Source organism: Sebastes umbrosus, chromosome 3, assembly GCF_015220745.1.
Source record: "Sebastes umbrosus isolate fSebUmb1 chromosome 3, fSebUmb1.pri, whole genome shotgun sequence".
Lineage (NCBI taxonomy): Eukaryota > Metazoa > Chordata > Actinopteri > Perciformes > Sebastidae > Sebastes > Sebastes umbrosus.
The window spans coordinates 16,312,919-16,326,305 of NC_051271.1; the positions used below are offsets into that span (position 1 = coordinate 16,312,919).

Below are 13,387 nucleotides of genomic sequence, written 5' to 3' on the forward strand. Positions count from 1 at the left end.
CTGGCAACCATTAAATTCAAGTGAAAGCAATGGAACGGAGGAGGGAAACTGTGACATCTAGTGGCTGAATGTTATCAATGTTTTCAATAGCACCTTTAACATTATTAAAAGGAAAAACAGCAAATCTTCAACTCTGTGAAGCTGCAACCATGAAATGTTTTTACATGAAATATGACTTAAACCATCAAAATAATGAATCCATTAATATTCTGTTGCTCTACTAATTAAATAATCGTTCAGTTTTTTACTTGTATAAAGTGTTGGGTAGTATAATCTAGAACAAAACATATTATTTTATAAACTTTTTGTATGTTTTGTCATAGTCAAGTCAGCACACTGACACACTGACAGCTGTTGTTGCCTGTTGGGTTTGAGTTTGCCATGTTATGATTTGAGCATATATTTTTTATGCTGAATGCAGTACCTGTGAGGGTTTCTGGACAATATCTGTCATTGTTTTGTGTTGTTAATTGATTTCCAAAAAATAAATATATACCTACATTTGCATAAAGCAGCATATTTGCCCACTCCCATGTTGATAAGAGAATTAAATGATTGAAAAATCTCCCTTTAAGATACATTTTGAACAGATAAAAAAATTTATGATTCATTTATGATTCATTTATGATTAATTGCGATTAAATATTTTAATCGATTGACAGCCCTGATTAATATCTCTACGTCCACTGGATTCAAATGGAGGCTCTGCCTCTTATTGACCTGTTGCCATGGTGAATCGTAGTATCAGAGCTCCATTGATGATGGCTTTTTATGTTCAGGTTCAACCTACTCAGAGTTGATTAAACTGACTCTGATCAGCTGTTCTGAAAGCGAAAACTCAGAGTTTCCCTCCTCAGGATTAGTCAACTCAGAGTTCAGGTTTAGGCTCAGAGTTTGTTAAACCTGCTTTCTGAAGCGAGGCCGTGTTCTCCACACAGAAACAACAACAAGTTTAAAATCACACAGTATCAATAAAACAAGAAAAGGTAAAACAAGCCAGTTTGTTCTCTGCTTTCTGTCCTGCAGCGTATTGTGAGTGCACAGAGTCTGAGCGAGGACGATATAGAATGAGAGGATCGAGAGGAAACACCCGCCACCTTCCCCCTCCTCTTCCTCATTGGACCCCTCCTTCCATGACGACCTGCTAACGCCTCGGCCTCCATCACTCCGGCCGACGTCCATCACTTCCCATCAAGGCGTCCTAAAGGGAATTAGTTTTTTATTCCTGGTTTATCCATGACAGTAGTGTTTGTTTTTTTTACTTAAATTACCCGTTTTGGGGTATAAAGAGTATCTGGATCATAACGGCCAGAGAATTACAAGAGCCCGTCCCCGCTCCACCATCATTAGGTATGTTCTCATTAACTGGACTGGGTGTTAACATGAATCCGTTCCTTCCCTCAGGGTGGTGTAGCACGCATCCTGACAGCATCATGTACCAGGTTTACACTGTCTGACAACCATCTTCATGGTTATTATGATATCAGTCGTAGAAAGTGACACAAACAGGAATCTTCTCTCTGCTCGGATGCTTCACAAAGTATTTATTGTTTTATGTTATCGGTCGTCTTTCTGTTCAGTCTCAAATAAACACTTTTTAAAAAGTGATTTTTGTTCATTTTAAAGAGGACGATCCTCTTTAGGAAAGACAAAATAAAAAATGTGAACAAACTATGAAGTTGTCTTGTGAGTTTATTTGATTAGGTCAACATTATGAGCTTTCGTGCTTGTCGCTGTGCACGGGTCAACGCTCGCAATCTAGTGACGAAACATTATTAAAATAAGCATCCTACAACAGTTTGTGTGACTTTGTGCCCAGCAGCTCTTCATTTCTGTACCTGTAATTTTAGAGACCAAAGAGACGTCCCAGAAACTACAGTAAAGATCTTCTCCTCCACAGAGATTCATCCACAGCAGGTCAAGACTAAACTTCCTGTTTCACTACTGCGTCACTTTTTCTTTATCATTTCTTCAAAGAAATAACTGCGTTTTGACTCAAATTGTTTTCGTCGCTGGTCAGTCCTGCTTTGCCTGGAATTCCACAATGCTTTGCGATACACTCGTGTCCCAAAGAAAACAGCATTAATGGAACAGTTCAACATTTTAGGAAATATGTTTTATTCGCTTTCTTGCTGAGTGTTAGACGAGAAGATCAATAACACTCACGTCTGTATGTTAAATATGAAGCTACAGCCAGGATGTGGTTAGCCTAGCTTAGCATAAACACTGGAAGCAGGGGGAAACTGCTAGCCTGGCTCTGTCTAAAGTTTAAAAACACACCTGCCAACACCTCTAAAGCTCACTTATTAACATATTGTGTGTAGATTGTTTAATGTGTATACAAACAGAAATGTAAAAACTGCACTTTGTGGTTTTAGTTGTATGTTAGAAGTGAAAGGACGAAGAGTCTAAACTCATCACAGTTCTGATCTGATCCATTTGCCTCTGGAAGTGATTCTTCGTATGTTTTACGGAGATGAATCTCAGTGAAAGAGCTCCAACACATCACTACTGTCTGTGTCTCCGTTTTAATATGATTTATGATGTGCATTCAGAAACTACACAGATTTACAAGTTTTGCTGTAAAATTAGATTTGCATTCAGCAAAGAACTACCATTGTACAACGAATTCTGACAAAATTAAAGAACGTATTTATTTTAACACAATAACGGGAACACCGGACAATATAATCTGATACAACAGGTAAAAAGTTATAAATGGTGTATTTTTTATATCATTCAGTTTCTTCTTCTGTCCTTTACTTTTTACTCTTTGTTTGGATCCACCATCTCTCCTCAGTCAGTTTTATTCTTCTGCTTCTCCTTCTTCACCGACCTCTTCACCTGCCCTCCAGTTTGGTGGCGTTCAGTTCCAACGCCAGCTGCACTGAGTCGGTGCTCCGTGATAGGAAGACAAACCGGTACAATACCACAAACTCTCACATAAAACCTGGTATATAAATAACAGCCATGTGAAGCACTAACACATGCCAGGTGGAAAATATTCTGAAGACATTATTTATTATTATTCATCATTATGCTCTCCATCACTGTAGGATAAAAATGTGGATTACAGGAAACACAATGTATTTCTCATGAAACACAGTTTATGTGTAAACCAGGCTTTTCTGTTTAGTGTTTGGTGCTCAAGACACTGCTTACTCAGGATTTGTGTTCAACAACTAGTTTATTGACAGTTTTTATTTAACAATCACATATTTACAGATTTCTTTGACTCAATAGCCATCTTACCAGTATTCACAAAACAAATAAAAAGGACCAGTAATTAATTATACCACATTTCACACAATATCGAAAATTCTATTAGCATCTATTCTCTTAATTAACTTTCACCATTAACTTTTTCTGCCCACTTTAAATAAATGACATACTGTATTCTGTAGACACTATAGGGATGTAATAGGCCTTACTTACCTTAACTTTTTTTGGTAGCACTTCATTTTACAGGTCTGCAAATTACATGGTAATTAGGTGATAATTAGCAAGTAACCTATTTGAAATTTCTTTGAAATTATTGTTACATAAAAATGTATCGAAAATTACTTTAATATAAACATTTATTTAATAAACATTTATATTTAATAATTATACGCTAAAAGAGCATATAATGGTTAAAATAGGGCCCTAAGGCTTGAGAAGCGGCTGTGTACTGCACTTCATTGGAGGTGGAAAACCAAAACTAATAGAAGACACTCCTGATCAGACACAAATCTCACCATCATGTGACTTATTGTCTACACAAATGTAACCTGGTAGCTAATGTCATGATTCAGGGAGTTTTTAAAGAAATTTCAAATAAATGATTTGCTAATTATTATATGTTTACCAGCAGACATGGAAATAAAGCATATCAATTAACTTTGTATTCTTTTCCTGGAAATGTATTAAATAAATTACCGGCTATTGTGAAATAGCGGAATATAATCATTAAATATTGTTAATAACAAAGTAATTTTTGATCATTTTTTAGGTAAATATTGGGGTAATTTGGCAGTAATTCCAAAGAAATTTCAAATAGGTTACTTGCTAATTATCACCTAATTACCATGAAATTTGCAGACCTGTAAAATGAAGTGTTGCTATTTAAAAAAAAAAAAGATATTTGGGGCACTTTCACCTTTATTTGAGGACAGTGTTAAAATGGGGGGGCGGAGAGGTACCAAGGCCGGAATCAAACCCAGGACATGGCTGTTATACAATATTGTATACGCTGTAACCACTCGGCTACCAAGGTTTAACAGGGTTTTAAATAGATATTCTCCTCATAACGAGGGTCATGATGCAGGGTTGAAGACATGAATGCATCAAATCAATGTGTTTGGCTATGTAGAAAATAAGATGTAAACTCTGACGTGTTGTCATTAATGTGTACATGTTCCCTTGAATGAAAAAAAAATCAAAAAAAAGAAATAAGATAAGTTATTAATTTACTCCAACAGGAGAGATGATCAGACGGGCAGAGTTTTTACCACCTCTATTAAGATCAGGACTAAAGTATGGGAAGAGTTTCTCAGTGAAGCAGCAGCCAGTAAAGGAGTAGATAAGAGCTGCAGCATCTACGTCATAAAAGGAGACCAGACCCTCCTCATAATCCACAAACACCCCCACCTTCTGAGGCCGAGACTTCAGAGAGAGACTGACTGGAGGGTCATCAAGAGCTTCATATTCTTTTCCATTTCTCAACCATATAGTCCAGTTACCATCCTGAGGGCTCAGTTTGATGTCTCCCTTCCTGTTGATCGACTCTCTGGCCACTCCTAAAGACCATTTAGTCTTTCTTTTAACTTGAACCTCAAAGTAAAATCTGCCTGAAGAGAAACTCTGCTTTCCTAAAACACAAACACCATTAGAAAATCTCTCTGGGTTGTTTGGGAGATTCTTCCTCACATCCCCATGATTCACTTGTTTCCCATCATCAGACAGGATGAGTTGAGGATGAGCTGTATCAGGATCAAGTGTCACATCCACTGCATACTGCTGGACCCTCTTCAGCTCAGCCTCAGCGACCAGCTTCTTCATCTCTTTACTGAGTGTCTCCTCCAGCTGAGCCACAGCTTTCACCACAGTCCCCTCATATGATGGATGGACGCTGACCTCTGTCCAGTCCTTGGTGGATGGAGCAGCTTTCAGGGACTGGACACTCTGGAGAACATGGAGATGGTCTTCAGAGCGTGAGAGCTGCTCCACTTCAGTCCTTCTCTTTGTCAGCTCAGAGATTTCCTGTTCCAGCTCTTTGATGAAAGCTTCGGCCTGTTTTTCTGTTGTTTTCTGCTTCTCTTTGATCGTGTTGATGAGATTGGCCTGACCTCTCTCAACAGACTCCTTCAGAGCAGTGAAGACCTGAACACCTTCTGCTATCTCTCTGTCTGCATCTTCCTCACTGAGGTCAACTGAGTGTTTGATCTCCTGAATCTTCAGTCGTCTCTTCTGGATCATCTGCTGGATTTCAGCCTCTGTCTTCCCCAGCTCGGCCTTCTTTCCTTCATATTCATCTTTCAGAGGAACAAACTCATGTGTCTTGTGGTCTAAAATGGGGCAGAGCATGCAGACACATGTCTGGTCGGTCTTACAGAACAGCTCCAGAGGTTTATCGTGCTTCATACACATCCTGCCTTCCAGGTTCTCCACAGGGTCGATCAGCTGATGTCTTTTCAGGCCTGACATTGTCAGATGAGGCTCCAGGTGAGTCTCACAGTAGGAGGCCAGACACACCAGGCAGGACTTCAGGGCCTTCAGTTTGGTTCCAGTGCAGACGTCACAGGGAACTTCTCCTGGTTTGGACACTTGTTGCTCTGAGCTGCTGCTGCTGGTTTTCTGTTGAGCTGACTGTCTGAACTGAACAACCATCTCAGAGATGAATGTGTTGACCCTCAAATCAGGTCTTATGGTAAAAGCCTCTTTACACATGGGACACTGGCACCTGCCACTAGTATTCCAGTGTTCCGTGATGCAGTTCTTGCAGAAGTTGTGTCCACATGGTGTACTGACTGGATCAGTGAACACATCCAGACAGATGGAGCACAGAAACTGATCTTCAGATCGCAGATAGTTTGCAGCAGCCATATCTACACACATAGTGAAAGAAAACAAACAAATGTGATTACTGTTCTTTTAAGTATAACATATGATATTAGGTAAAGTAATTATGAATTATATATCCTGTGTTTTGACTTGCAATGAGCCGCGAGCAACCAAAACCATTTAAGCCGTGTTGACAAGCTCAAGCTTGCTGCTCTGGCAAAATGGCACCTAATATATCCATAACATGTTGTGTAGACCAATTTGTAATGAAGAATAACACTGCTAACAAAGCTCTGCTTACTTGATGACAAACACATTGTATTTCCTCTATAGCTGCTTCACATTAAAAGCCTCCTGCTGGTTCTCTGCTGGAAAGCTTTTAATATGAAACAGCTAGAGGAAATAGAGGAAGCAGTATGTAGGAAGCGATCAGTAAACAGTAATAATAGCAGGAAAGTAGGAGTGAAACTAAACTCCAAACCACCAAGACTCAGTTCAGAGTTACTTAAGTCCTTAGAACTGACACAGAGAGACTGTTTAAAGCTGTTAAAGTGGGCTACTGTTTAGAGGACCTGAAGACAAACAGTCATAGTTCAGTATGAAATGAAAAGAGTGGAACTTCCTGCCTGAGTAGAGCTGAAGTTTTGTGTTAATCCTGGTTGTTGAAAGTGTAAATATTATCAGCTGTACTCACCAGTGTTTGGCAGAAACTCTGCTGTGTTGTTGAGAAACACCTGATGAACTCAGTTTGAATCTTCTTTCAGAGAGAAACAGAGACTTGCGTGGCTGCCACTCTGACAAACTTTACTTCATTTCTGCAGTGTGAAGTTGAAGATCTCGTTTTTCTAGTGTTGCTCCACCTATCACTGCAGCTCTGTTGGTTTTGTTTCCTCCCTCTGATTTACACGGTTATTGGGAAATACCAGGTTCTCTCTGGTTAATATGGAGCAAAGGTGGTGATATACCTAACAGGTAGGAGGAGTAAGGCATGTTAAAAGGTGTTTCTTATCTTTATTATGTTGAAACTTTAAGGTGCTTCAGATTTACTTTAACCAGAAGAGTTTAGTTTATTTGACAAAAGAGAGACGTCACACATATCTGTAACATGTCAATAACACAATAAGACCTTTTTCCATCATGGTCATTGATATCAAGGCAACATACTGACATCAAATCAAACAACAAATACAATCTGTATCATCAACAAGAAAATCAGAACATCAGGAAATAAAAATGTATATACATACAATTTAACTATAGGCCTTTTCAGACATGGAATATGTAACATTGTGAGTTAAAAATATCATGATAAAAAAGAAGAAGAGTGTTTTTTCTCATTGCATCACTCATGGATTTTGAAGCTGGAATTAAAACAATCACAGTCATTATGACATATTGAGTGTAGATTGATGAGGGGAAAAAGTGAATATAAATAATCATCTGCTTATATGATCAATTTGACCCAGACAGACGTGATCACTGTAAGCGGTTTGTGGGTAGCCGACTGAACCAGAGTTGGTGATTGTTGGAAAGACTAACAAAGACGGTTTTGATGAGTTTTATTTTGTTTGTGTCGACTTTGACTGAAGTGTGTTTTACGGTGCTCCGCCGCTAGAACAGTTGATTCTCCCAGTTGAAACTACAGCAGCGGAGGGCCACACACACAAACATACACCTAACGTAGGCCTATAGCTACATGTTGCAAAATGACTTTTACTCTACCAGGAAACATTCATCACTTGACATGACCGTCTGTCTGAGTCATTCCATTCAACCATAAAATATGCAGGTTGTGCAACGAACTGGCAACCATTAAATTCAAGTGAAAGCAATGGAACGGAGGAGGGAAAGTGTGACATCTAGTGGCTGAATGTTATCAATGTTTTCAATAGCACCTTTAACATTATTAAAAGGAAAAACAGCAAATCTTCAACTCTGTGAAGCTGGAACCATGAAATGTTTTTACATGAAATATGACTTAAACCATCAAAATAATGAATCCATTAGTTTTATGTTGCTCTACTAATTAACTAATCGTTCAGTTTGTACTTGTATAAAGTGTTGGGTAGTATAATCCAGAACAAAAAAAATCATATTTTATAAACTTTTTGTATGTTTTGTCATAGTCAAGTCAGCACACTGACACACTGACATCTGGTGTTGCCTGTTGGGCTTGAGTTTGCCATGTTATGATTTGAGCATATATATTTGTTATGCTAAATGCAGTACCTGTGAGGGTTTCTGGACAATATCTGTCATTGTTTTGTGTTGTTAATTGACATCCAAAAATAAATGTATCCATACATTTGCATAAAGCAAGCATATTTGCCCACTCCCATGTTGATAAGAGGATTAAATGATTGACAAATCTCCCTTTAAGATACATTTTGAACAGATAAAAAAATGTATGATTAATTTGTGATTCATTGTGATTAAATATTTTAATTGATTGACAGCCCTGATTAATATCTCTACATCCACTGGATTAAAATGGAGGCTCTGCCTCTTATTGACCTGTTGCCATGGTGAATCGTAGTATCAGAGCTCCATTGATGATGGCTTTTTATGTTCAGGTTCAACCTACTCAGAGTTGATTAAACTGACTCTGATCAGCTGTTCTGAAAGCGAAAACTCAGAGTTTCCCTCCTCAGGATTAGTCAACTCAGAGTTCAGGTTTACGCTTAGACAAGAGCCCGTCCCCGCTCCACCATCATTAGGTATGTTCTCATTAACTGGACTGGGTGTTAACATGAATCCGTTCCTTCCCTCAGGGTGGTGTAGCACGCATCCTGACAGCATCATGTACCAGGTTTACACTGTCTGACAACCATCTTCATGGTTATTATGATATCAGTCGTAGAAAGTGACACAAACAGGAATCTTCTCTCTGCTCGGATGCTTCACAAAGTATTTATTGTTTTATGTTATCAGTCGTCTTTCTGTTCAGTCTCAACTAAACACTTTTTAAAAAGTGATTTTTGTTCATTTTAAAGAGGACGATCCTCTTTAGGAAAAACAAAATAAAAAATGTGAACAAACTATGAAGTTGTCTTGTGAGTTTATTTGATTAGGTCAACATTATGAGCTTTCGTACTTGTCGCTGTGCACGGGTCAACGCTCGCAATCTAGTGACCAAACATTATTAAAATAAGCATCCTACAACAGTTTGTGTGACTTTGTGCCCAGCAGCTCTTCATTTCTGTACCTGTAATTTTAGAGACCAAAGAGACGTCCCAGAAACTACAGTAAAGATCTCCTCCTCCACAGAGATTCATCCACAGCAGGTCAAGACTAAACTTCCTGTTTCACTACTGCGTCACTTTTTCTTTATCATTTCTTCAAAGAAATAACTGCGTTTCGACTCAAATTGTTTTCGTCGCTGGTCAGTCCTGCTTTGCCTGGAATCCCACAATGCTTTGCAATACACTCGTGTCCCAAAGAAAACAGCATTAATGGAACAGTTCAACATTTTAGGAAATATGTTTATTCGCTTTCTTGCTGAGTGTTAGACGAGAAGATCAATAACACTCACGTCTGTATGTTAAATATGAAGCTACAGTCAGGATGTGGTTAGCCTAGCTTAGCACAAACACTGGAAGCAGGGTGAAACTGCTAGCCTGGCTCTGTTTAAAGTTTAAAAACACACCTGCCAACACCTCTAAAGCTCACTTATTAACATATTGTGTGTAGATTGTTTAATGTGTATACAAACAGAAATGTAAAAACTGCACTTTGTGGTTTTAGTTGTATGTTAGAAGTGAAAGGACGAAGAGTCTGAACTCACCACAGTTCTGATCTGATCCATTTGTCTCTGGAAGTGATTCTTCGTATGTTTTACAGAGATGAATCTCAGTGAAAGAGCTCCAACACATCACTACTGTCTGTGTCTCTGTTTTAATTTGATTTATGATGTGCATTCAGAAACTACACAGATTTACAAGTTTTGCTGTAAAATTAATTTTGCATTCAGCGAAGAACTACCATTGTACAACGAATTCTGACAAAATTAAAGAACGTATTTATTTTAACACAATAACGGGAACACCGGACAATATAATCTGATACAACAGGTAAAAAGTTATAAATGGTGTATTTTCTATTATTATTTATTTAGTCTGGGATTCTATTTATTTATTCTATTTTGGCTTCAGTTTCTTCTTCTGTCCTTTACTTTTTACTCTTTGTTTGGATCCACCATCTCTCCTCAGTCAGTTTTATTCTTCTGCTTCTCCTTCTTCACCGACCTCTTCACTTGCCCTCCAGTTTGGTGGCGTTCAGTTCCAAAGCCAGCTGCACTGAGTCGGCGCTCTGTGACAGGAAGACAAACAGGTACAATACCACAAACTCTCACATAAAACCTGGTATATAAATAACAGACATGTGAAGCACTAACACATGCCAGGTGGAAAATATTCTGAAGACATTATTTACATTCATCATTATGCTCTCCATCACTGTAGGATAAAAAACGTGGATTACAGGAAACACAATGTATTTCTCATGAAATACAACTTATGTGTAAACCAGGCGTTTCTGTTTAGTGTTTGGTGCTCAAGTCACTGCTTACTCAGGCTTTGTGTTCAACAACTAGTTTATTTACAGTTTTTATTCAACAATCACATATTTACAGATTTCTTTGACTCAATAGCCATCTTACCAGTATTCACAAAACAAATAAAAAGTGACCAGTAATTAATTATACCACATTTCACACAAAATAGAAAATTCTATTAGCAATTATTCTCTTAATTAACTATATCCATTAACTTTTTATGCCCACTATAATTAAATGACATACTGTATTCTGTAGACACTATAGGGATGTAATAGGCCTTACTTATCTTAACTTTGTTTTGGTAGCACTTCATTTTACAGGTCTGCAAATTTCATGGTAATTAGGTGATAATTAGCAAGTAACCTATTTGACATTTCTTTGGTATTACTGCCAAATTACCCCAATATTTACCTCAAAATTGATCGAAAATCAATTTATTATAAACATTTATTTAATAAACATTTATATTTAATAATTATACGTTAAAATAGGATATAATCATGTTAAAATGGGGGGGCGGAGAGGTCCCAAGGCTGGAATCAAACCCGGGACATGGCAGTTATACAGTATTGTATACGCTGTAACCACTCGGCTAACAAGGTTTAACAGGGTTTTAAATAGATATTCTCCACATAACGAGGGTCATGATGCAGGGTTGAAGACATGAATGCATCAAATCAATGTGTTGGCTATGTAGAAAATAAGATGTAAACTCTGACGTGTTGCCATTAATGTGTACATGTTCCCTTGAATGAAAGAAAAATCAATACATGAAATAAGATTAGTTATTAATTTACTCCAACAGGAGAGATGATCAGAGGGGTAGAGTTTTTACCACCTTTAGTAACATAAGGACTGAAGTATGGTAAGAGTTTCTCAGTAAAGCAGCAGCCAGTAAAGGAGTAGATAAGAGCTGCAGCATCTACGTCATAAAAGGAGACCAGACCCTCCTCATAATCCACAAACACCCCCACCTTCTGAGGCTGAGACTTCAGAGAGAGACTGACTGAAGGGCCAGCAAGAGCTTTGTACTCATTTCCATTTCTCAACCATATAGTCCAGTAACCATTCTGAGGGGCCAGTGTGATGACTCCCTTCCTGTTGATCGACTCTCTGGCCACTCCTAAGTCCCAGTCAGTCTTTCCTTTAACTTGAACCTCAAAGTAAGATCTGCCTGAAGAGAGACTCTGCTTTCCTAAAACACAAGCACCACCAGAAAATCTCTCTGGGTTGTCTGGGAGATTCTTACACACATCAGTATCATTCACTTGTTTCCCATCATCAGACAGGATGAGTTCAGGATGAGCTGTATCAGGATCAAGTGTCACATCCACTGCATACTGCTGGACCCTCTTCATCTCATCTTCAAGCAGCTTTTTCATCTCTTTACTGAGTGTCTCCTCCAGCTGAGCCACAGTTCTCCCCACAGTCCCCTCATATGATGGACGAACGCTGACCTCTGTCCAGTCCTTGGTGGGTGGAGCAGCTTTCAGGGACTGGACACTCTGGAGAAGATGGAGTTGGTCTTCAGAGCGTGAGAGCTGCTCCACTTCAGTCTTTCTCTTCGTCAGCTCAGAGATTTCCTGTTCCAGCTCTTTGATGAAAGCTTCAGCCTGTCTTTCTGTTGTTTTCTGCTTCTCTTTGATCGTGTCGATGAGATTGGCCTGGCCTCTCTCAACAGACTCCTTCAGAGCAGTGAAGACCTGAACACCTTCTGCTATCTCTCTGTCTGCATCTTCCTCACTGAGGTCGACTGAGTGTTTGATCTCCTCAATCTTCAGTCGTCTCTTCTGGATCATCTGCTGAATTTCAGCCTCTGTCTTCCCCAGCTCGGCCTTCTTTCCTTCATATTCTTCTTTCAGAGGAACAACATCATGCATCTTGTGGTCTAGAACATGGCAGAGCATGCAGACACATGTCTGGTCGGTCTTACAGAACAGCTCCAGAGGTTTATCGTGCTTCGTACACATCGTGCCTTCCAGGTTCTCCACAGGGTCGATCAGCTGATGTCTTTTCAGGCCTGACATTGTCAGATGAGGCTCCAGGTGAGTCTCACAGTAGGAGGCCAGACACACCAGGCAGGACTTCAGGGCCTTCAGTTTGGTTCCAGTGCAGACGTCACAGGGAACTTCTCCTGGTTTGGACACTTGTTGCTCTGAGCTGCTACTGGTGGTTTTCTGTTGAGCTGACTGTCTGAACTGAACAACCATCTCAGAGATGAAGGTGTTGACCCTCAAATCAGGTCTTATGGTAAAAGCCTCTTTACATATGGGACACAGGCACCTGTCACTAGTATTCCAGTGTTCAGTGATGCAGTTTTTGCAGAAGTTGTGTCCACATGGTATACTGACTGGATCAGTGAACACATCCAGACAGATGGAGCACAGAAACTGATCTCCAGATTGCAGATTGCTGGCAGCAGCCATTTCTACACACATAGTGAAAGAAAATAAGCAAATGTGATTAATGTTCTTTTAAGTATACCATATGATATTAGGTAAGGTAATTTTGAATTATATATCCTGTGTTTTGACTTGAAATGAGCCACGAGCAACCAAAACCATTTAAGCCCTGTTGACAAGGTCAAGCTTAACTACTCTGGCACTCTGCTTACTTGATGACAAACACATTGTATTTCCTCTATAGCTGCTTCACATTAAAAGCCTCCTGCTGGTTCTCTGGTGGAAAGCTTTTAATATGAAACAGCAAGAGGAAATAGAGGAAGCAGTATGTAGGAAGCGATCAGTAAACATTAATAATAGCAGGAAAGTAGGAGTGAAACTAAACTCC

General features: G+C 39.1%; 4 protein-coding genes and 1 long non-coding RNA gene across 9 annotated transcripts in view; 1 reads left to right on the top strand and 4 right to left on the bottom strand.

Moving 5' to 3' along the window:
• The window catches only part of LOC119485923 (E3 ubiquitin-protein ligase TRIM39-like), a 25,085-nt gene that overhangs the window by 4,027 nt on the left and 7,671 nt on the right, over window positions 1-13,387 (bottom strand). Inside the window, exon 1 of one of the 2 annotated variants that reach the window (XM_037765766.1) lies at window positions 6,737-6,796. The exons of the other annotated variant lie outside the window; for it this stretch is intronic. The gene's annotated coding sequence lies outside the window, so the exon portion shown is untranslated. Of the gene's footprint in view, window positions 1-6,736; window positions 6,797-13,387 lie in introns of those variants that run through there. 2 annotated transcript variants of the gene reach the window in all.
• Window positions 3,169-13,387, bottom strand: part of LOC119485920 (E3 ubiquitin-protein ligase TRIM21-like) — a 17,943-nt gene continuing 7,724 nt past the window's right edge. The window contains exon 3 of the transcript XR_005206399.1: window positions 3,169-3,430. The gene's annotated coding sequence lies outside the window, so the exon portion shown is untranslated. The remainder of the gene's footprint in view (window positions 3,431-13,387) is intronic.
• LOC119485933 (E3 ubiquitin-protein ligase TRIM39-like) overlaps window positions 4,108-13,387 on the bottom strand; it is a 9,637-nt gene continuing 357 nt past the window's right edge. Inside the window, exons 2-3 of one of the 2 annotated variants that reach the window (XM_037765784.1) lie at window positions 6,737-6,776; window positions 4,108-6,086 (exon numbers count right to left, since the gene is read on the bottom strand). In XM_037765784.1, coding sequence (XP_037621712.1) covers window positions 4,444-6,084 — 1,641 coding nt within the window. In that variant the 5' untranslated portion in view covers window positions 6,085-6,086; window positions 6,737-6,776 and the 3' untranslated portion in view covers window positions 4,108-4,443. The remainder of the gene's footprint in view (window positions 6,087-6,736; window positions 6,777-13,387) is intronic. The other variant, XM_037765786.1, reaches the window with a different exon arrangement.
• LOC119485962 lies at window positions 7,472-11,457 on the top strand. Its single transcript, XR_005206403.1, has 2 exons — window positions 7,472-7,560; window positions 11,120-11,457. It is a non-coding gene; the product is annotated as an uncharacterized LOC119485962 (long non-coding RNA).
• The window catches only part of LOC119485938 (E3 ubiquitin-protein ligase TRIM21-like), a 17,208-nt gene continuing 14,426 nt past the window's right edge, over window positions 10,606-13,387 (bottom strand). For all 3 annotated transcript variants that reach the window (XM_037765795.1, XM_037765794.1, XM_037765793.1), the window contains exon 2: window positions 10,606-13,025. In XM_037765795.1, the coding sequence (XP_037621723.1) occupies window positions 11,386-13,023 (1,638 nt within the window). In that variant the 5' untranslated portion in view covers window positions 13,024-13,025 and the 3' untranslated portion in view covers window positions 10,606-11,385. The remainder of the gene's footprint in view (window positions 13,026-13,387) is intronic.